At 37.1% G+C, this 23267-nt stretch overlaps 2 protein-coding genes and 2 pseudogenes across 4 annotated transcripts; 2 read left to right on the top strand and 2 right to left on the bottom strand.

The window, feature by feature from the left end:
- Positions 1-1064: 1064 nt before the first annotated feature.
- Positions 1065-3802, bottom strand: LOC103323286 (uncharacterized; annotated as a pseudogene). Its single transcript, XR_016123499.1, has 5 exons — positions 3616-3802; positions 3277-3415; positions 2891-3024; positions 2089-2790; positions 1065-1986 (listed from the first exon to the last, which is right to left on the bottom strand). The product of XR_016123499.1 is annotated as an uncharacterized LOC103323286 (transcript).
- A 4442-nt stretch (positions 3803-8244) lies between these two features.
- Positions 8245-9549, top strand: LOC103323287 (guanosine deaminase-like). The gene is made up of 4 exons (XM_008225272.2): positions 8245-8382; positions 8511-8917; positions 9019-9123; positions 9213-9549. Exons 1-4 carry the CDS (start codon positions 8367-8369, stop codon positions 9399-9401), a joined length of 717 nt encoding a protein of 238 aa, XP_008223494.2. The 5' UTR covers positions 8245-8366; the 3' UTR covers positions 9402-9549.
- A 906-nt stretch (positions 9550-10455) lies between these two features.
- Positions 10456-18340, top strand: LOC103323288 (uncharacterized). Its single transcript, XM_089046618.1, is given in 25 exon segments — positions 10456-10834; positions 11096-11159; positions 11514-11605; positions 11694-11749; positions 11867-11942; positions 12124-12190; positions 12639-12705; positions 12886-12952; positions 13864-13947; positions 14024-14065; positions 14194-14349; positions 14607-14684; positions 14970-15038; positions 15132-15197; positions 15277-15405; positions 15514-15570; positions 16407-16496; positions 16686-16751; positions 16839-16907; positions 16977-17052; positions 17055-17080; positions 17272-17397; positions 17510-17568; positions 17646-17682; positions 17836-18340. Coding segments are annotated over 25 exon segments (2121 nt in total). The 5' UTR covers positions 10456-10588; the 3' UTR covers positions 17992-18340.
- A 2533-nt stretch (positions 18341-20873) lies between these two features.
- LOC103323252 (uncharacterized) lies at positions 20874-22958 on the bottom strand (annotated as a pseudogene). Its single transcript, XR_016123891.1, has 4 exons — positions 22751-22958; positions 22402-22540; positions 21901-22034; positions 20874-21798 (listed from the first exon to the last, which is right to left on the bottom strand). The product of XR_016123891.1 is annotated as an uncharacterized LOC103323252 (transcript).
- Between the last annotated feature and the right edge of the window lie 309 nt (positions 22959-23267).

Here is a 23267-nt window from a genome sequence, read left to right as displayed (position 1 = left end):
TGAAAAGGTCTCTGGAAATCCCAACCCGAACCCCATTGGCCGAAAGAGAAAGTTTCGCTATGAGAATAAAGGTTCCGAGGATCACACAGGGTGGCTACTAGATGAATATAGTCTTTTCGATGGTCCCAAGAATGACTACAATCAACGTAGTTACGATTTTGATTTTGTCATTTGCCGGATGAGGAAGAACGATAGGGTCGGGATCAAGGCAACAAATCTAAAGCGTGGATCACAAGATAAAGAAGAAAAGAAGATGACCACAAACAAAAAGTTGAAAAAAGATGATCAAATGGGATCAACAGAATCATCGTCTCAACAAGGCTGCTCTTCCAGTCCAATTGGTGGTGATCTTGTGGGCTTTGATCCGATTGATCTGACAATCTTTGAGGAAAATACGATGGCCGACATGGAACAACTACTTGGTGAAGCTTGGAGCCCAAGTAATTTTGAGGATGCAGTCTCTTATGATGTTGATCCGATTGGTGAAACCCAAATTAACTTTGACAATGAGGAAAATACGATGGCCGACATGGAACAACTACTTGGTGAAGATTGGAGCCCAAGTAACTTTGAGAATGAGGAAAATACGACGGCCAACATGGAACAACTACTCGGTGAAGCTTGGAGCCCAAGTAACTTTGAGAATGTGGTCTCTCATGATGTTGATCCGATTGGTGAAACCCAAAGTAGCCAATTGTCTAACTGGTCCCAAGCGACATTAGATCAGCTCCTGGTTGGTGTATAAGGAATTAATTCTACAAGTGATGGCTGTAGCTCTCTAATTTTCAATGTGTGCAGAGAACTGAGTATTGATGAATATATTTGTACCACGATTTTGATCGGCTTTAGTTTCTTTAATTGTGTACCTTTTTGAGTTATCAATGAACTGATTCTATTTGTCTAGTAAATTTACTCTTAATTTGTTAATTTGACCAAATATTGCTAGCTTGTTGTAACTTAAAATTGCTCTAATTAACTTGGAATTAGCAACTCTTCCAGTCTCTTAATTCATAGAGCAGATGATATGTGATATACAATAACAGAATAAAACGTAGCAAGTGAAGTGAGTAAAAAAGATCTTTTATTTCATTCAAACTGTAAGACTTTAACCAGAAGGCTATTAGTATATACTGTGATTACAATGTGCCATCAGGCAAAGATGACACTGAATTCCTCTAAATTATTCGATAAAATCATCAAACATATATGTACAATTGTTTGATTGTTTGTAGTACACATGTACAACATTCTATTCTACAGTTGGATGAAATTGGGAGAACCAGTCAAGTCATAGGGGAGCTGGGGTTGTCAAATCTATTACCTCAGCTCCACAAGGCCGGAGATAGCTTCTGCTGGGAGACTGATCATCGTCTGCAACTATAGCTGTCGATTGTTCCCTTGCAGGTCGGCCCAAATCAACAATCATGTCATCAGAAGATCCACAAAAACCTATATCTTTAGTTACTTCTGTGTCAAATGAGGTAGTGCCATTTGCTCTGTACAATCCTCTCCTACCATTTCACTGCATCCATATGTTTCGTTAATTATCTTGCCAGTATCATCCTGCTGATCATCTGCTGAACTTGGAATTATAAGATCTGATCATGTTTCTTCTGTCATGTACCATCTTTCATAGCTTCATCACATTCCTTTCCATTATACCACTCATCTTTTCCTACTTCCTTACTGCATCCATATTCTTCATTCATTCTAATGCCACTATCACTTTGCTGATCATCTGCTGAATTATGAGTCCTGAAGTCCAATAATGTTTCTTCGGGTAGTGTACTGGAATTCATATCTTCATCACATTCCCTTTCATGACACCACTCATCTTCATTTTCCAAAAGGTCATCAGATAGTTTAGTACAGGAAGGAAGCTCATCCATTGAGCAGACTTTGACCTTCATCTGTTCTGGAAGTCGTGGACAACCAGCAGAATGTTTGGTGTACTGGGTTGAAAAGAAGTTTACAGTGATGTTCAAGCTGATGATACATAGAAACAATATCACTTTCCATCAATAACAGCAAAAGCATATGTATATATTCATCCATTCACAACTCACAAGGAAGATAATAGGATGATACCTCTGCCAAGGCCGGAGATAGCTTCTGCTGGGAGACTGATCATCGTCTGCAACTATAGCTGTTGATTGTTCCCTTGCAGGTCGGCCCAAATCAACACTCATGTCATCAGAAGATCCACACAAACCTATATCTTTAGTTACTTCTGTGTCAAATGAGGTAGTGATATTTGAAGATGGCGTTCTCACTGGCGATGCCATAAAACCAAATTGCTCTGTACAATCCTCTCCTACTACTTGACTGCATCCATATGCTTCGTTAATTATCTTGCCAGTATCATCCTGCTGATCATCTGCTGAACTTTGAACTATAAGATCTGATAATGTTTCTTCCTGTAATGCACCATCTTTCATAGCTTCATCACATTCTTTTCCATTATACCACTCATCTTCTCCTACTTCTTTTCTGCATCCATATATTTCACTAATTCTATTGCCACTATCACTCTGCTGATCATCTGCTGAATTATGAGTCCTGAAGTCCAATAATGTTTCTTCGGGTAGTGTACTGGAATTCATATCTTCATCACATTCCCTTTCCTGACACCGCTCATCTTCATTTTCCAAAAGGTCATCAGATAGTTTAGTACAGGAACGAAGCTCATCCATGGAGCAGACTTTGACTTTCATCTGTTCTGGAAGGCGTGGACAACCAGCAGAATGTTTGGTGTACTAGGTTGAAAAGAAGTTTACAGTGATGTTCAAGCTGATGATACATAGAAACAATATCAGTTTCCATCAATAACAGCAAAAGCATATGTATATTCATCCATTCACAACTCACAAGGAAGATAATAGGATGATACCTCTGCCAAGGAGGGAGAGTGAGCATGGTGTATGCAAGTTTGATCTTACTGACAAGCTCTCCCCGTGATTTGAAGCTTGCAGCAGCCTCCTAACCGCCTCCGATACAGTTGGGGTGCTGCCAGGCCCATTCAAACTGCAAAGTTCCAAAGGGCACATTAGAAAGAAGGTCCCAAATTTCCAATTAATATAAATCCCAATTAGTCAAATCTTAATCAGGCCCAAATTGATCCTAGAATTGGTGCCTACGCAAATGACACACAATTATCAGAATATAATTCTCACGAAATTTGTCCCAATCAATCAAATTAAAAACACAAACAGATCATGCAGAGCAATCCATAGACAAGTTAACTGCAAAGAGAACAAAAGAAAGAAATGAAGAGACCTGGAGAGCAGAAACGTTAGTTGGGAAACCATATATGCACAACACCATCTCCCATGGACGCTTCCGCTTCGTTCTCCAAGCACTTTGCGTTATTTCACCGTTGTGCTGTCTTATACGACGCCGTGTGTTCACTGTGAATCTGTATCAGAATCACCCAAATAAGCACAAACAAAGGCAGAGTTCAAGTGGGCTCTCTTATTGCTCCAAGCTCTACAAGAAAGTCTCAAACTTTAAAGAAGTTCAGATCGAAAATGTTCAAATCAAGATTGATCATATTATTCTCAACAGATTGGGAATTTGAAAAAAGAAAAAAAAGAATTAGGGGAAGATGGAAGGTACCCAATATAGGTGTGGCCTTTGTAGCGGGGGCTGCGAGAGCTCAACAGATAGCATGCGAAGAATCGTCCTTCTTCTGCTTCTTCCTCCTCCGCGATTAGGGTTTCTGCTTCTTCCATCTCTCTTTTCAGGCGCATCTTTTTAAAATGCTGTCAATCCAATTCGACCGTTGGATATATTAACCCTCATCTCATTGTGCTAATATAATCGAGTCCAAACTGCATTGTTAGAAATGGGGACAAGTTATTTATGAATTGTATAGCCGCACGGCTATACTCGTTGTTTATAAAAGAAATAAAATCTACTCGGTTTCGAATTGTTTTAAAAGAAATAGTATAGCCGCGCGGCTATACTCGTATTGAATATGTATGTACATATTTTTTATGTTTAATACAAGTATTTTTTATTATAACATTTTCAATAATACACCAAAATTCACAAAGTATACACAAAATTCTCACATATTATTGAATACAAATAATGTATACGAATTGCTTCCAAAGCTCCCCTGCAAAACCCATTCCCAATTATCTTCCTAACAAGGTGGAACTTTTCTTTTTTCCTTCTTGAAGTTTCTAGGGTTTCAGATACCTGATTATTTGACTTTGTTCTTTCTTCATTTTGAATTATTACCCTGCTTTTGGGACATTTTTTTAAAAAGAAATATTTATAAATAAAAAAAGTTAAGACCTTCACTACCTTCACTACCTTCATTGTCACTTTGTTTTTTCAGGATGTGCTGTAATAAACTTATTTATTTGGCAACAATGCAGGTAGCACCTCTGTCTCCTGGGACCAGAGTATTATCTCCATCAGTCCCATCCATGTAAAGTAAATCTTGGTCAGTTTATTGCTTTGAAATTTTCTCTATTACTGCAGTATCAAAATTCATCTCTTCCCAAGAAAAAAAATCTGTGTATAAACCTACTTGACTGCTTCATTTTTTGTGCAACTTGTATTGAGCATGAATAGGAGGTTCCTACTCTTAAAAAGACAGACAAATGTTTCTTTTCCTCCTTCTTCATATTCCACAGATTTCTCTTTAAATGTTGAAAATGGATCAGGAAGAAACATCCCACCTTGACATTCACCAATGGTTGAATCTTCCAATTTGATACCATTCTGAACTTTTTGGCATTCAACTGATTTATTACTTGCTGGTTGCATTGTTCTGCCTGCTGACCTTAAGTAATTTCTGCATATCTCTCGGCTCCTTTCTCCAACTTGTTGCCTTTTTGCAAGAAGATGAACGTCGGAAGGAGCTACCTAAGCTCTCTGTCAAATTATTTCTTCATGCTAGTGGAAACATTGCCACAACATTTCCTTATGACCAGGTATTCCTTCTATTTGCTTAAACAATGCTCATTTACAACTTGTAAAACTCTTCATTTGCTTTATCGATTATGTTCTATCTTGCACCAGGTGCTAGTATGTGCGCAAGATCCCCAAATCCTCATGGAATGCAAAAGAGAGGTATACCTCTTCAACTCCCTTTATGTTCTTATGTTTGGTTCATTGGTTTGGTTGTGTCTTTTACAAATGCTGGACATGTTGTGAGATGGAGCCCAATCCAGATGTAAGTGTTGAAACTGCAGGTTATGGATGTTCCCTATATCTTCTTTGTCATCAGCAGAAAAATTTCTTCATGAAACTTCTGGTGTTAATGTTGAGGTGATAACTCTTGCCCTTTTCCATTTTTTATTCAGGCTTTGCATGATGATTCAGTTTAAATTAATATAAATTGAGTTTCAATGTATACACTGTTATCATTTATGCTTGAAGTTCACCAAATCTGGATTGTTTTTTAACTTCAATTTTACCATATTTGATATTTTGTTGCAAAATTGTGCAGGTAGAGAACGTAGATCCCTTAGTTCACCGCCCTATTGCTGCTGCGTCTGTTTTTCCGGATATTCTAGGCTCATCCATTCCTTCAGCAGCCACAGGCACAGAGAGCTATCATCCGATCCTAGTTTGTCAGCGTCCTCAGCTCACAACCACCACCTTCAATGGCCAGTGCTTCACTCAGCCTCTTCATCACGAAGGAGAATGGTCCGACTTGACTGAGGATGATTTGAAGCTATTAATTTCTCACATAGACGAGACCGATGAGAGTTTCTTATTTCTTTGAAAGAAATCGTATAGCCGAGCGGCTATACTCTTTTTTTTTTTCCAATTTTTTTAAAGAACCGATCGGCTATACACTGTTATTTCTTATTTATTTAAAAGAAATAGTCAAGCCGCGCGGCTATACTTGATACTTTGAATTTTTTTAACAGAGATACTATAGCTGCGCGGCGATACTCTGTTTACGCGTACGTATTTTATTCTAATGCAACTAGGAGGGTTTTATTTCTTAATTTTGCTTTATCAAATAGTATAGCCGTCTGGAAATTGTACTCGCTTTTTTCAATTTTTTTTAGTCCAATACAAATCCAATTCTCATGTCACATTATTCATTATGAATGAATGCGTCTTTCTTTGTAACATTGTTTTCAAATTTTAGTTAGGCCCTACGCAGTACCGTACAAGAACCGTTTTCGAAAACGTATCACCTGAGCTACCGAGGGAATTCTTCTGGAACGATGAATTTAGAGCCCAGTGGGATAACATGCTCATTCACTTCCAAACTCCCGGAGTTTGCCCCCAGACTGGTTCCATGACGGTCCACTGCCTATTTCAGTGAAACCTAGGTAGGAATGGAGAGCAGCAGAAAATGGCATCAGAAGTACTTCTGTTTCATCATGAAGATATAGGCGTGCAGATTTACCAAATGGCAAAGGAAAATGACGGGTCTCCTTCCAATTATGCACTTACAGCAAACATAACATAACCACAAAGATTACAAATTCGATGTTCGACAACACCATTGTCTGAAATTGAGTGGCAAAAGATCATCAACTTGTAAAATCTTCAACATGACATTGATTTAGACGAGGCTGAAACTTGTATATATTTCGCGTTCGATCATTGGGAACTGCATCAAATCAAAGCCACTCTTTTTCAAATGTCCAGTAAAATATTTTCTTTGCTGAATCAACTTTTTCAATTTAAAAATGAAAGAAAGGGAACAAAAAAAGAGAGTTAAAACACATCGAATAAAAGATATATATGTGCTCATGTGAATAACAAAGAAACCAAACCACACAAATGCGAGTGGGCATCGGAATTTGTTCGGAGAGGAAAAGGAGGCGAAAGAATGGCTGAAAAGCCAGGCAGAATATCAACGAACAAAGAAATCAAGCAAACAGAGGGGTTTTGAAGGAATCGTCCTCTACAGTTTCAGCCATCAGACGGCGGCCGCGGGATTGTTTGCTCTCGAATGAACACCAAAGGCCCTTTTTCATAGCCTAGCCTAATCCTCGAACGCAAGTTTGTGGGCTTGAGGTTTTTGGTGTGTTTTCTTGTTGGCCCCTTGGTGGGCTTGTTCTTTGGTTATTCTTTAGTGAATTTGTATTTCTTCAAAAATGAAATGAAAGTATAACCTAATAGAGAATGGTGAATCTGTCAATCCATCATTCGCAATGGTTTTTGCATAGAATAAAAGTTCGAATGGTAGAAAAATAATTTATTTGATTCTTTTTTTCGATGCTTTTTAAATTTTTAAGGAAGATAAAAGGTGAAAATGTAATATAAAAGGAAGATAACCAAGAGATATTATTCTTTAAAGTAGGAGAAGATAGGCAACTTAGAAAACAAAAGGCATATATCAACTCAAATTGACAGATTCCTCCATCAAGTCCTCTTGGCAAATTTCCATGCGATATCTGTTTAAGAATATTGAAGTCTCACGTAACTAAATAAAATATAACATATAATGAAGGGGAATGCGAGCAACTTTCTCTCTAACCTTCTCCATTTTTTGCTTGACATGTGTTATTCTCTTTACACTTAAAACAATGTTATTAATATATTATACAAGTTAACTTTTGCTTTCCAAGTTTACTCTTATTAAATGTATTCAATTTATCCAAAAAAATTTCACAACTTTCTTACTATCTTATTAATTATTTTTTTTAAACACAAAGGATTTTTTTTTTTTACATTTCCTCTTGAAAGCACATATTTTCTTTTAAAAAAATAATTGGTGTTAGGAAAAAAAAAATAAGATGGTAAGAAAGTTTTGAATTTTTTTAATAAATTGAATACATTTAATAAGGGTAAACTTGGAAAACAAAAATTAGCTTGTATAATATATTGATGACATTGTTTTAAGTGTAAGGAGAATGACATATGTCAAGCAACAAAAAGAGAAAGTCCAAAGGAGAAAGTTAGAGAGAAGGTTGCTAGCATTCCTCTATAATGAATGGTTCTACTATTAATCACATCGAGATCTTTTGTATGAAACTCCACACTTGCTAAACATGTAGTTAAGTTTGGGACAATATCAATGTTGCTATTAGTTGGTTACAAATTCATTCCTTTGAAATTTAAGTGGGCTGAGAGATTAGGCCCGATTAAACCCAAATCAAACAAAACCTCAAGTTGAACCAAAATCAAACAAATCCCAAATTTTTATTTTTAATTTTTTTAAAGGTGACCAATGTGGAATTTGTTTTGCGTGTGACCCATTAAAGAGTTGCCTCACGTGAGGGAGAGTGTTGAAGAATATTTAAGTCCCACTTCGAAAACTTAACCAAATAAAATATAATCACATAATGAATAGTTGTGTGGATCTTTGCTGCATATATAAACATGAAACCAGTTGCTTTCTCCATACCTTGCATCCACATTGAAATCAACGTAACTTCAAAATGGAGGAAGCTAACAGTAAGTTGCCCTTGCTCATCTTCTCTCTTTCTTACAGACACTGTGAAATAAAATTTTTCATGATTTCATTCCCATGACTCAAGTTCTGTTGTATTTTTATTCTGCATCTTGATTTGTGGTTTTTCCAGGTGTACAAGATAGAGACAAGAAGTTCTTATGGAAGGCGGTTGACAAAGCATATAAAGGTGTTGACTGTGGAGATGGGGAAGATAAAGACAACAAGTTCTTAAGGAAGGCGGTTGACGAAGCATATAAAGATGTTGAATGTGGAGATGGGGAAGATAGAGACAAGAAGTTCTTAAGGAAGGCGGTTGACGAAGCATGTAAATGTGTTGAATGTGGAGATGGGGAAGATAGAGACAACAAGTTCTTAAGGAAGGCGGTTGAAGAAGCATATAAAGGTGTTGAATGTGGAGATGGAGGCCCCTTTGGTGCTGTTGTTGTACACAATGATGAAGTACTTGTGAGTTGTCACAACATGGTCCTGAGGAACACAGACCCAACTGCCCATGCTGAGGTGACAGCAATAAGAGAGGTAATTTGAATGGAAATGATGACTTACCTCGCATGAATTCTTCTCTTCTCATAGTGTTCTAGAAAGTAGCATAATCCTTACTAAAGTTTTTGCTTTACCAGGCATGTAAGCAGCTGAAGCAGATTGAACTTGCAGACTGTGAAATATATGCATCTTGTGAGCCTTGCCCCATGTGCTTTGGTGCCATCCATCTTTCAAGGATCAAGGTTGAACAAGCCTATAATTTGAATATTTTTGCCCTGCAGTCATTTGTGGTTTAAGCGATAACGTGTATCTGTACTTTTATGTCTACCAGAGGCTGATGTATGGAGCCAAGGCTGAAGCAGCCATTGCTATTGGTTTTGATGATTTTATTTCGGATGCATTAAGGGGTACTGGTTTCTACCAAAAGGCTTACTTGGAGATCAAAAGAGCAGATGGCAATGAGGCTGTCATTGCAGAACAGGTCTTTGAGGAAACAAAGGCAAAGTTCCAAATGTACTGAACTTAGTTGCTTGCTGCTATCATTATTATATTTCTGTTTGCTTAGTAATGGCTTCTATCCATCAAGCTTGACATGTATTATGATAATAACCATGCTTGTATGTTTGAGCCACTACTATCTGTAAAATGAAGCCGTATGTTTGCTCCTATGAAGTGTTTCGTTACAGCCGAAAGATCTAATGCTAAATCTGGTCAAGCAAAATACTTTTTATCCTTAGATGGCAGCACAAAATTTATAACAGAATCAAATATTTGGCAACTCTTGCTATCTTGGCAATATTTGGTTGCAGATTCTGCTGCTATGCCACAAGAGGATCGTGCCTACAATGTCGTGGCCTTGCACTATCACTTCAGTGCAAAATGCAGACATGCAATGCAATTCATCTAAGCAAAGAAGCTAAAGAAAAAAAAAATTAAGTACTTAAGAAGTGGGAAAATGCATGTGGCAAAGGGTCGTGCTACAGTTGATTATTGATTAAGCCATAATTGGTTACTTTTATGTTGTGTTCAATAGGAAAGTGTTCTGTCAATGGGGACATACCATAGTGGAAAAGTATGTTTGGCCTTAGACCAGTGGTTTTAGGCTCGAAACTCCTAGACACCAGTGTGTGTGAGTAAACCTCCCATTTCCTACATGTGAGGAAAAAAAAAAAGGAAAAAGGAAAGTGTGCTTGTACTTCCACAAGCATTGAACAATATTATTACATCAAGCAAGCAATTGACCTTAAGTAGTTTGTTTGATAATGATAAATTTAATGGCTAATTATAAGACACCTACAAGTTACCTATATACCTGAGATTATGGTATGCTTCAATATAGAATACTGCATGCATATTATTTTAATACAAGCGATGTTGGAGGAAGAGGACTCGAACACACAAATGACCATTGTTGTAATTACCCAATTGTAACAAGGGACATTTTAAAAAAACAAAAACGTAAAAAAACAAGAAGGGGGATTTTTGGCTCGGTGGGCCTGTCTAGTGATGGGCCTAGACGTCAAGGCTATTATTGGGCCAGCCACTAAATTAAAAAGTTAGCGGCCAAATCAAGCGTGTAACGGAAGAGAACTTTTGGCGCTTGAGAGACGTTCATTTCTCAGAAAGGGCAAAATCAAAAACCCAAAACCAAAAATACTCTGCACAATCCGAGTGTGTGATTCTTACTTTCTAAGTTTCTGTTCAAGAATGGCGTTGGAGGATGACGACTGGGACTTGAGTGCCGAAGAACTCGATTCTCTTGAACGAGACGCTTTCCAGAAACTCGCTCAGCAACGCATCAACTCTGCTTCTGCTTGTTCTTCCTCTTCTTTTTCTTCTTCACATAATCACCACCAGCTGCATCAGTCTTTTCCTTCCACTATCAACAAAAGTAACACGAATTGCTTCCAAAGCTCCCCTGCGAAACCCATTCCCAATTCTCTTCCTAACAAGGTGGAACTTTTCTTTTTTCCTGTTTCCTTCTTGAAGTTCCTAGGGTTTCAGATACCTGATTAATTGACAGTGTTCTCTCTTTTTCACTTTGTTCTTTCTCCATTTCTGAATTTTGAATTATTACATGCTTTTGGGACTTTAAAAAAAAAAAAATAAAAAAAAAAAAAAGTTAACACCTTCATTACTTCCATTGGTGTGCCGTTAGTCATTTTCTTTTTTAGGATGTGTTGTTATATACATATTTATTTGGCAACAATGCAGGTAGCACCTTTATCTCCTGGGACCAGAGTATTACCTTCATCAGTCCCATGTAAAGTAAATCTTGGTCAGTTTCCTCCTTTCCCATTTCAATTGCTTTGAAATTTTCTCTATTACTTCAGTGTCAAAATTCATCTCTTTCCAAGAAAAAAATGTGTATGAAACCTACTTTGATTGCTTCATTTTTAGTGCAACTAGTATTGAGAATGAATGGAGGTTCCTACTCTTAAAATGTTTTTTTTCTTCATATTTAATCGTTTTCTCTTAAATTTTGAAAACGGATCAGGAAGAAACATCCCACCTGAACTTTTTGCATTCAACTGATTATATTACTTGCTGGTTGCACTGTTCTGCCTGCTGACCTTAAGTAATTTCTGTATAACTCTCGGCTTCTTTCTTCCACTTGTTGCCATTTTGCAAGAAGATGAGCGTCTGAAGGAGCTACCTAAGCTCTCTGTCAAATTTTTTCTTCATGCTAGTGGAAACATTGCTGCAAAGTTTCCTTATGACCAGGTATTCCTTCTATTTGCTTAAACAATGCTCATTTACAACTTGTCAAACTCTTTGTTTGATTTATCGATTATGTTCTATCTTGCACCAGGTGCTAGTAGGTGCTGTCCGCAAGATCCCCAAATCCACATGGAATGCAAAAGAGAGGTATACCTCCCCAACTCCCTTTATCTTCATACTTTTGGTTCATTGGTTGTCCTTTACAAACGCTGGACATGTTGTGAGTTGGAGCCTAATCCAGATGTAATAGTGTTGAAACTGCAGGTTGTGGATGTTCCCTATATCTTCTTTGTCACCAGCAGAAAAAATTCTTCATGAAACTTCTGGTGTTAATGTTGAGGTGATAACTCTTGCTCTTTTCCAGTTTCTATTCAGGCTTTGCATGATGATTCAGTTTAAATTAATATAAATTGAGTTTCATTGTATACACTGTTACCATTTATGTTTGAAGTTCACCAAATCTGGATTGTTTTTTAACTTCAACTTTACCATATTTGATATTTTGTTGCAAATTTGTGCAGGTAGATAACTTGGATCCCTTAGTTCACCGTGCTATTGCTGCTGCGTTTGTTGTTCCAGATATTCGAGGTAAATCGTGATTATGCTAGTATTAATGAAGTTCAGTTCCTGCATAATGGAAAGAGCTGTCGTTTTTTAGTTTTCAATTTCACTTTGTTTTCTGGTGGAATGCATAATTTATAAATAAAGATCCGAAACATATAATTCAGAGAAGAAAAAGAAAAAAGAAAGATAGTCAAAAAGCATGTCTTTGAGTCCTATAATTGGATGGTACACTCATGAGTAACAGGTTTTATCTATTTCAATCTCAATTGTGGTATCCTATATCTTTGCTTTGTTTTAAAGTAACAGGTTTTATATTTTTCAATCTCAATTGTGTTATCCTATATCTTTGCTCTGTTTTAAAGTAACAGGTTTTATACGCATTTTCATTTCTTTTTCTTTTTCTAACTTTTGCATCCTATTTTCTGAAGCTATTTTTTTATTTTTGTCTTTTGTTGGTGTCTTTACTGTCCAGACCAATATGACAGGATACCTAGTTGCATTGAATCAAAGCTCTTGCCATTTCAGCGAGAAGGTGTTAGGTATATTGTTAATCTGGAGATTTCTCCTTATTTGATGACTGTTGTGTGCTATTGAATGTATAATTATGCTTTTCTGATAATGTTGAGGATTTTTATTTATCTTTATTTTGTTCCCATAAAATATTAAGTCATTTTCTTAATTATTCATTTGTAACTTTTTCTGTATTGTTCTTTTTTTAGGTTCATCTTGCAGCATGGAGGGCGTGCTCTCCTTGCAGATGAAATGGGATTGGGAAAGACTTTACAGGCAAGAAATTCTTCATATGAACCCTTTCTGTACCTTCAATCATTTAAATGGTCCCAAAAAATCAATCCTGCATGTGAAAGTACTTTCTACAAGTCTCCCATTCCTAATCTTTTCCAAGCAGCTCCTAGTCTCAAGGATTTTAACTTTTTAGAACTTTATTAGTATGGTCACCTAAGAACACTAATGAAATCGAACCACATTAGGTGAGTGCTTCCTATCGTTATATGTATTATAGCCAATAAATGTGAGAAACTTTAGTAATCAGAAGAAATTTGAAGGACAAACGAAGAATACTTAGGGTTTCTATTATTGCAAGGAAAATAGAGAGATGAAGAAGAAAAAAAGAGAGTAGAATATGGAGGGCAAAGTATAGATAGAAATATCAGGGGACCAAGGTATTCAACAACACTTAATTTTCACTCATAAAAAGTCTGATTTGCTTTACAAGAGAGAGCCTTATAAGCTTCAAAAACCCCGCTGACTTTAAGAAACTATAAAAGTCTATCAAGAATAGAAGATTCTTGGAAAAAGTAAAAGATGATAAGTCTTTCTTAGACTCAATTGCATCAACTCTTAATAACTCTTTTATCTCTTAGATTGACTTTGTGGCTAACTCTTAAATAGCATTGAAAAATAGACTCATTGGCGGACATCGCAAATTGGGTGATGCATATGATTATGTTGGGTTGCAGATGTCAGAATGTTAGTAACTAGAATAATTGATACCATTTCTAGTAACTCTAATAATAGGGAACATTGGTGTTATGGGTTACCAATGTGGTGGAATTTCCTCTAGCTTAGTCATAAGGGGATTTGTAAAGAGCCCTCCGTGGGGTTGAAATTTACATCAGCAAAAAGCATTCCCAAATTCTGCCTTAAATTGAAACCTTACACTTTATTTTTCTTTTCAGGCTATTGCTGTTGCATCTTGTGTTCGTGACTCATGGCCTGTTCTTATACTAACACCATCTTCCTTGCGTCTACAATGGGCGTCTGTAAGTGCATTATCCACTTCTGTTATTGAGAAGGTTGATCTTGCCCAAAATGATGTGCTTTTCTGCTTTCTTGCAGATGATTCAACAATGGATGAACATTCCTTCATCAGATATACTTGTATGTCATCAGCTATCCCTGCATAAATGTTCTAGTCTCTTCTTGACTATGCAGCTTGAATATTGTTTACATTCTCACTGGTCTGATGTGTTATTATAAACTTGATATTTGAATTTCACTGTCACCAGGTTGTTTTGTCTCAATGTGGGGGTTCAAACAGAAGTGGATTTACAGTCGTATCCTCAAACACCAAAGGGACCATTCATCTTGATGGCCTATTTAACATCATCTCCTATGATGTAGTCCCTAAATTACAGAATTTACTAATGGCATCAGAGTTCAAGGTGAGAATTGAAACAATCAGCTTAAAGTTCTTTTTACTTTCTTTAGTATACACAACACAATCTTATTATCTTGGATCATCACTTGTGTAAGAACAGAGACTATATAATGTTTTCCTTCCAAAACAGCTCAAGCCTCTATTAAGTTAACAAATGTAAATGTGTGCCCAAAACAGAGTCATTAAGAAATCCTGTTGGTATTTGTTCCCTTTTTTTCCCACTGATTGCATATGCTGCTTTTTATGATATTTTGTGTTCAGGTTGTGATTGCAGATGAGTCGCACTTTCTAAAAAATGCTCAAGCAAAGAGGACAACTGCCTCCCTTCCTGTCATAAAGGTCTTTCTCTTGTGAACTGATGACTACTGCTAACTTTTTCTCTCCGTACTTCCGAAACCCTTAGAGCAATCATTGTAGACCTGTATTTTGAGGTGTACTGCTCCTAAGGTTTCTTTCAAATATGGACTGGAGAATTAACTATCTTTCAAAGTGAATTTTATTCTTTGAATAGTAAAGTCCACTTTGGTAAACAATGCAATAGGATGCAAACTCAGTAGGGGTATATTTGATCTCTCTCTCTCTCTCTCTCTCTCTCTCTCTCTCTCTCTCTCTCAACAATTACAGAAGGCTCAATATGCAATATTGTTAAGTGGAACTCCTGCTTTGTCCCGACCAATTGAACTATTTAAACAGGTACTTCTAAATCCTAATTGAGAAGCTGCATATATTTAAGTATCTGTATCTTGAACTTGATCATTCATTTATAAATTTCTGTGAACTTAACAGCTGGAAGCCTTGTATCCTGATGTATACAAAAGTGTTCACGAATATGGTAATCGATATTGCAAAGGCGTAAGTCACTATTTCTTTACCTTGTAGATGTTCTATCAGGTCGTAAGGGATTTTGTTGGTTACTGTTTTGAAATTTCAGGGAACATTTGGATTGTATCAAGGTGCAAGTAACCATGAAGAATTGCATAATTTGATGAAAGCAACAGTGATGATTCGTAGACTGAAAAATGATGTTCTCTCCGAGCTTCCTGTGAAGCGCAGGCAACAGGTCAGTGTCTGTTTTGTCAAATCTGTTTTTTCACCTGTGAGATGCCCTTAGTAGTCCTTGTTACAATTGCTGATCTTTATTATGTCCTCACCCCCCTGCTGATCTCAGGTCTTCTTAGATTTGGCTGAAAGGGACATGAAACAAATTAATGCTTTATTTCGTGAGGTAATGAAAGTAGGTAGTATGTTTATGTCTAACACTCTTTAGTCAAGTTGATATGTTGAGAACAAGTAGCTATTGGCTTCTTGAAGTTCCAGCTGAACTATATTTTTGCCATTTATGCTGTTATCTTATATGAAGCCTTGTAATTTTGTTTCTCTACTTCCAATATCCTGACATTGGGCTGGAATCTCAATGGCACAGGTCTGGTTCATGAATTTTCAAGTTTGGATTAAACTGGCAAGATGACAAGAGACACAAGTACTTAAAAGGCATCGCCCATATTTGCACCAATGAATGTTTTTGAAGAGCATATGTGGGATTTTGGAAACCAATTAAGTTATTGATAAATTAAGTCAAGAAAACACTTTAGGACTCTGATGAACTATTCCATCGTGATGACAAATATGCCCACAAATAGATTTGAAATACATTTTTACATTGGACTAGCGATAGCATTCTGATTCCCTACTGCATGTTAGAAAAAATAATCTTGTATCTTCTAAGCCCAGTCTACTTTTGATAGACCTGCAAAACTGCATAACCCTTGCTTCCACTTTATGTTGCAATTGGACCCCCCTAACAGAACTCATAATTGCCAAAACTAAGGTTTCACATGAAATACCCTTTTGTTTTGGTTATCTCCTTGAATCATGCTAAGATAGGTATTCTGATTCTGAAATTTCTTTTCTCTATCTTTTAGCAGTTGTATGATTTCTTGGCTGTGGCACCATATTCATTCACATCATTTATGTGCCATGTAAAGTTTGCTTGTTAGTCTGTTTCTCAAACTTAAGAAAAATTATAGTAGGCATAGCTGATGCTTATCATCTGTTTTGTAGTTGGAGGTGGTAAAAGCGAAAATTAAGGCCTGCCAAACAAAAGAGGAGGTTGATTCACTGAAATTTGCTGAGAAGAATCTTATTAATAAGGTATTCATGCAAGTTATGCTTATAGCATAGGCACATGGGGCCAACATGGTTGCTAATTATGGCATTGCATTTGTTTCCTTTCTTCTACTGGGAATGCTAGCCACTGCATTTCTTATTCTTAGTTTTGATTATAAATTATAATTGGATAGCTAACTTTGAACCCTTTAACAACCTCACGTTGTGCTCCAGATATATACTGATTCTGCTGAGGCCAAGATCCCAGCAGTTCTGGATTACCTGGGAACTGTGATTGAGGTACTTCCTCTCTTTTGTTTTTTCTTGAGTGCTTTTGTTTCTTAAACATTAGAGTAGTCTGCTTATTTTACATAATGGTTCTTGCAGGCAGGCTGCAAGTTTCTAGTATTTGCACACCATCAATCCATGATTGATTCAATTTATCAGTTTCTTCTGGTAAGGCCACATTCATTCATACTTTACTTGAAGATTGACCAATTCTTATAAGAACTTCCAAATTTCCAGAAGAAAAAAGTGGGTTGCATTCGAATTGATGGAAGTATCCCTACAGTGTCGAGGCAAGCTTATGTTACAGAATTTCAAGAAAAGATTCTGTCAAGGCAGCAGTGGTATAGCAGTTTGCTTCGTTTATATAAATTGTTTTTTTTGTGTAATCTAACTGAGTTCTGTTGAAAGTTGGATTGTAAAACAAAACAAAAAAGAAAGTAAAAAAGTTGTACTGAAAATTTTGGAATACTCATCTTAGGTGTGATTCTGTGATTAAAGTCTAATATTCATCTTTTGAAATATCATCATGCAGCTATCTATCAAAGCTGGCGGTGTTGGATTAACTTTGACAGCTGCAAGCACCGTTATTTTTGCAGAACTCTCATGGACTCCTGGTGACCTAATTCAAGCTGAAGATCGTGCTCATAGAATTGGCCAGGTAAAGTTTATTGAATTCTGAAGCATTTATGCATAAATAAAAAATATTGACGTCTTCAACAATTCATGTTTCCAAGGGTGGTTGGTGTGATATGTTCTGCTCATGCTTTTAGGTGTCTTCGGTCAATATATATTATCTTCTAGCAAACGACACAGTAGATGACATAATATGGTAAGCTTTTACACAATTGTCTGTTTTCCAATCGGTTTTATGGTTTTTGTAACTCTAGTCCTTTTCTCTCTCTTCAGGGATGTTGTTCAGAGCAAGTTGGAAAATCTAGGACAGGTAATTTCATCCCTTTTTGGGGAGCTTCTTAAATACAGACAAAGCACTGCACACACCTTACGCCTTACTATTCTCTGATCCCTCTGCTGATCTCAGGGGCAAAACATTTTTTTTCCTGAATAGTTAACTGAACTCTGGTTTTTGGACAATCAGATGCTTGATGGCCAGGAGAATACGTTGCAAGTTTCAACCAGCCAGCCGCCGCGAAGCAGCCCTGCAAAGCAGAAAACCCTTGACTCTTACATGAAGCGTTGCAACAGCCAGGAAGACTCTGAAAATCAGCCCAAGTTCAAAAACCTAAGGCACTGAATGAAGGCTGTACAAAACGGTAACCTACTGGCATGGAATTTTGCCAGTTTGAAATGTCGAGAGCACAGTAGAAGCCGAACTAGTTGGGTTAATACAGCACCTAAGGCTCAGTTGCAAAACGCCACCATCTGGGTATATACAGCAAGAACAAGAGGAATGATATGAAAAGTTATGGCTCAGAGTTTTCAACATTCCTGTGGTCACTTTTTTGTTTATATGTGCTATTATATCTTGCCTTGGTTTAACTAAAGTTAATGTAGACATAACAGCAAATTTGTATACCGTCATTCTGCATGCATGCTTGACATTGACATGAGTAATGAATAGATTTGGTGAATTTCCTTTAAAATATTAATTTTTTACACAAATCTAAACTACTCTGAAGTACAAAAGAGACGATCTAACTCTGGTGAAAGGGGCGGGCACACCTGCCTTATCTAAATGGTTTAACCAATATATGCTAACAAGATTAGTTGCTCATGTTCTTAAACTTGTCAAGAAAAAAAATCAGAAGTTTGACTTCAAGGAAGGAGTTTTGAAATAATAATGAAGAAACACCAGATAATTATGACATTAGATAAATGTAATGATGATGAAACTGAGATTATGAAATATGGGAGTCGATTCTATTAATTTATTGGCAAACAGTACGTGAATATGAAATCCTAAACATTTAAGATGATCTCAAATCAAATTATCCTACCACATGAAATAGTTTTAAATTTGAATATACAATATAAATTGCTTTAAAATAATTTAAACTTAACTTTTTTGTTGTGATTAGTTAATTGCAAAATGGAGGTTGAAATTTAACAATAATTTAACTCATTTATTAACTTTTTTGTGTGTGATTTTTATTTGTTTTGAGTTAATTTTTACTCATACCTTTGTGATTTTTTTTTTCTGAACAAATTAAAATAATAAAAAAATCAAAATTCTACAAACACAATTTTATTTCACTTGAAAATGAAACATTAAATGAAAGTGATACATTAACAAAAATTGAAGCAGCAGCACACAAAAAACAAAAAACAAATAAAACAAAGATGGAATTGATCTTTCTCTCTCTCCCACTGAGTACTAAACTATTCGGACACGATCTCTCCAATATTAACTCTCCCACAATAAGCCGTTGGATGTCAACGGTACTATTATCTGGGCCGTTGGATCTCAAAGTTAAAAGTTCACAGGTACTACTTCCTTAATTACCACAACCGACTCTCCGAATTTCTCTCAAATTAAAAATAAAATAAAATAAAAGGATTTTCCAGATTCAGTGAGGAGAGATGCTCAAAGTTAAAAGTTGACAGGCTCTAGTTGTTTCATTACCACATTGATTCTGTGAGTGAGATGCTCGCCAAGGAAACTTATAAATAGCAGTGACTGAGATGCTCTTTGTTCGCAACAACACTCACAGAAATTCAGACAAAAACTTCACTTGAAACTTGAATTCTCTTCTACTCTCTCTTTTCTTGTGTTCTTTCATTATCAGCAGCATCAAGCAATGGAAGAGTCTCTTGTGCCGTTCGGTTTTCGTTTCAGGCCCTCCGATGAAGAGATTGTGGGTTCCTTTCTCTACCCGTTTTTGGTAGAGAGCAAGCCCTTCATGTCGCTATACAACAATTTCTTCCATGCCTGCAATCTCTTCGGCAACAACACAGAGCCTTCGGAGATTTGGAAAAAATACGGAGGGCCGCAACTCGTTGATACAGACTTGTACTTCATCTCCAAGCTCAAGAAGTTAACCCCCAAGCGGATGGATCGAAGGATTGGCAACGGGGGTACTTGGAGCGAAACTGAATCCTCCAAATTGGTTCATGAAAAGGTCTCTGGAAATCCCAACCCGAACCCCATTGGCCGAAAGAGAAAGTTTCGCTATGAGAATAAAGGTTCCGAGGATCACACAGGGTGGCTACTAGATGAATATAGTCTTTTCGATGGTCCCAAGAATGACTACAATCAACGTGGTTACGATTTTGATTTTGTCATTTGCCGGATGAGGAAGAACGATAGGGTCGGGATCAAGGCAACAAATCTAAAGCGTGGATCACAAGATAAAGAAGAAAATAAGATGACCACAAACAAAAAGATGAAAACAGATGATCAAATGGGATCAACAGAATCATCGTCTCAACAAGGCTGCTCTTCCAGTCCAGTTGGTGGTGATATTGTGGGCTTTGATCCGATTGATCTGACAATCTTTGAGGAAAATACGATGGCCGACATGGAACAACTACTTGGTGAAGCTTGGAGCCCAAGTAATTTTGAGGATGCAGTCTCTTATGATGTTGATCCGATTGGTGAAACCCAAATTAACTTTGAGAATGAGGAAAATACGATGGCCGACATGGAACAACTACTTGGTGAAGATTGGAGCCCAAGTAACTTTGAGAATGAGGAAAATACGACGGCCAACATGGAACAACTACTCGGTGAAGCTTGGAGCCCAAGTAACTTTGAGAATGTGGTCTCTCATGATGTTGATCCGATTGGTGAAACCCAAAGTAGCCAATTGTCTAACTGGTCCCGAGAGATATTAGATCAGCTCCTGGTTGGTGTATAAGGAATTAATTCTACAAGTGATGGCTGTAGCTCTCTAATTTTCAATGTGTGCAGAGAACTGAGTATTGATGAATATATTTGTACCACAATTTTGATCGGCTTTAGTTTCTTTAATTGTGTACCTTTTTGAGTTATCAATGAACTGATTCTATTTGTCTAGTAAAGTTACTCTTAATTTGTTAATTTGACCAAATATTGCTAGCTTGTTGTAACTTAAAATTGCTCTAATTAACTTGGAATTAGCAACTCTTCCAGTCTCTTAATTCATAGAGCAGATGATATGTGATATACAATAACAGAATAAAACGTAGCAAGTGAAGTGAGTAAAAAAGATCTTTTATTTCATTCAAACTGTAAGACTTTAACCAGAAGGCTATTACTATATATTGTGATTACAATGTGCCATCAGGCAAAGATGACACTGAATTCCTCTAAATTATTCGATAAAATCATCAAACATATATGTACAGTTGTTTGATTGTTTGTAGTACACATGTACAACATTCAATTCTACCGTTGGATGAAATTGGGAGAACCAGTCAAGTCATAGGGGAGCTGGGGTTGTCAAATCTATTACCTCAGCTCCACAAGGCCGGAGATAGCTTCTGCTGGGAGACTGATCATCGTCTGCAACTATAGCTGTCGATTGTTCCCTTGCAGGTCGGCCCAAATCCACAATCATGTCATCAGAAGATCCACAAAAACCTATATCTTTTTTAGTTACTTCTGTGTCAAATGAGGTAGTGCCATTTGCTCTGTACAATCCTCTCCTACCACTTCACTGCATCCACATGTTTCGTTAATTATCTTCCCAGTATCATCCTGCTGATCATCTGCTGAACTTCGAATTATAAGATCTGATCATGTTTCTTCTGTCATGTACCATCTTTCATAGCTTCATCACATTCCTTTCCATTATACCACTCATCTTTTCCTACTTCCTTACTGCATCCATATACTTCATTCATTCTAATGCCACTATCACTTTGCTGATCATCTGCTGAATTATGAGTCCTGAAGTCCAATAATGTTTCTTCGGGTAGTGTACTGGAATTCATATCTTCATCACATTCCCTTTCATGACACCACTCATCTTCATTTTCCAAAAGGTCATCAGATAGTTTAGTACAGGAAGGAAGCTCATCCATTGAGCAGACTTTGACCTTCATCTGTTCCGGAAGTCGTGGACAACCAGCAGAATGTTTGGTGTACTGGGTTGAAAAGAATTTTACAGTGATGTTCAAGCTGATGATACATAGAAACAATATCAGTTTCCATCAATAACAGCAAAAGCATATGTATATATTCATCCATTCACAACTCACAAGGAAGATAATAAGATGATACATCTGCCAAGGAGGGAGAGTGAGCATGGTGTATGCAAGTTTGATCTTACTGACAAGCCCTCGCAGTGATTTAAAGCTTGCAGCAGCCTGCCTAACCGCCTTCGATACAGTTGGGTGCTGCCAGGCCCATTCAAACTGCAAAGTTCCAAAGGGAACACAGTGATTTAAAGCTTGCAGCAGCCTGCCTAACCGCCTTCGATACAGTTGGGTGCTGCCAGGCCCATTCAAACTGCAAAGTTCCAAAGGGAACATTAGAAAGAAGGTCCCAAATTTCCAATTAATATCAATCCTAAAATAATAATAAAAAACCTTCAATCCCAATTAGCCAAATCTGGTGCCTACTCAAGAAGGGTCCCAATCAATCTAAAAGACACATAATTATCAGAATATAATTCTCAAGAAATTTGTCCCAATCAATCAAATTAAAGACACAAACAAATCATACAGAGCAATCCATAGACAAGTTAAATGTAAAGAGAACAAAAGAAAGAAATGAAGAGACCTGGAGAGCAGAAACGTTAGTTGGGAAACCATAGATGCACAACACCATCTCCCATGGACGCTTCCGCTTCGTTCTCCAAGCACCTTGCGCTATTTCACCATTGTGCTGTCTTATACGACGCCGTGGGTTCACTGTGAATCTGTATCAGAATCACCCAAATAAGCACAAACAAAGGCACAGAGTTCAAGTGGGCTCTCTTATTACCCCAAGCTCTACAAGAAAGTCTCAAACTTTAAAGAAGTTCAGATCGAAAATGTTCAAATCAAGATTGATCTAATTATTCTCAACAGATTGGGAATTTTAAAAATAAAATAAAAAACAAAAAGAATTAGGGGAAGATGGAAGGTACCCGATATAGGTGTGGCCTTTGTAGCGGGGGCTGCGAGAGGTCAACAGATAGCATGCGAAGAATCGTCCTTCTTCTGTTTCTTCCTCCTCCGCGATTAGGGTTTCTGGGATTTCTGATCCAATCTTTCTTCTCTGCCCCATCACTCTTTTCAGGCGTATCTTACTAAAATGCAGTCAATCCAATTCGACCGTTGGAATATATTAAACCTTATTTCACTGTTTGAACTCTACGCCTCAGATTCCGTTTTCTACGGTCAGGTACTTGGAGAGTGGCCAAGTTTTTGCCACGTGGCCGGTTGTTTCTTGATCAACCAAAAAAAAAAGGGTGTTTCACTAAAACACCCAAAATGGGGGTTGAAATTATAAAAAAACCCAAGCACTATTTAAACATATAAACACATCCAAAACTCATCATTACACACACTCAAAACCCATCCAAAACTCATCATTACACATACTCAAAACCCATTTATAAACACACCCAAAAAGTTGACTTTGGGGTTGATTTTAGGTGTGTT

The sequence above is a fragment of the Prunus mume genome, linkage group LG2 (assembly GCF_029339155.1).
Source record: "Prunus mume cultivar Tortuosa linkage group LG2, ASM2933915v1, whole genome shotgun sequence".
NCBI classification, from domain to species: domain Eukaryota; kingdom Viridiplantae; phylum Streptophyta; class Magnoliopsida; order Rosales; family Rosaceae; genus Prunus; species Prunus mume.
The sequence above is the reverse complement of the archived record's forward strand: the minus strand, read 5'-3'. Positions and strand labels throughout refer to the sequence as shown.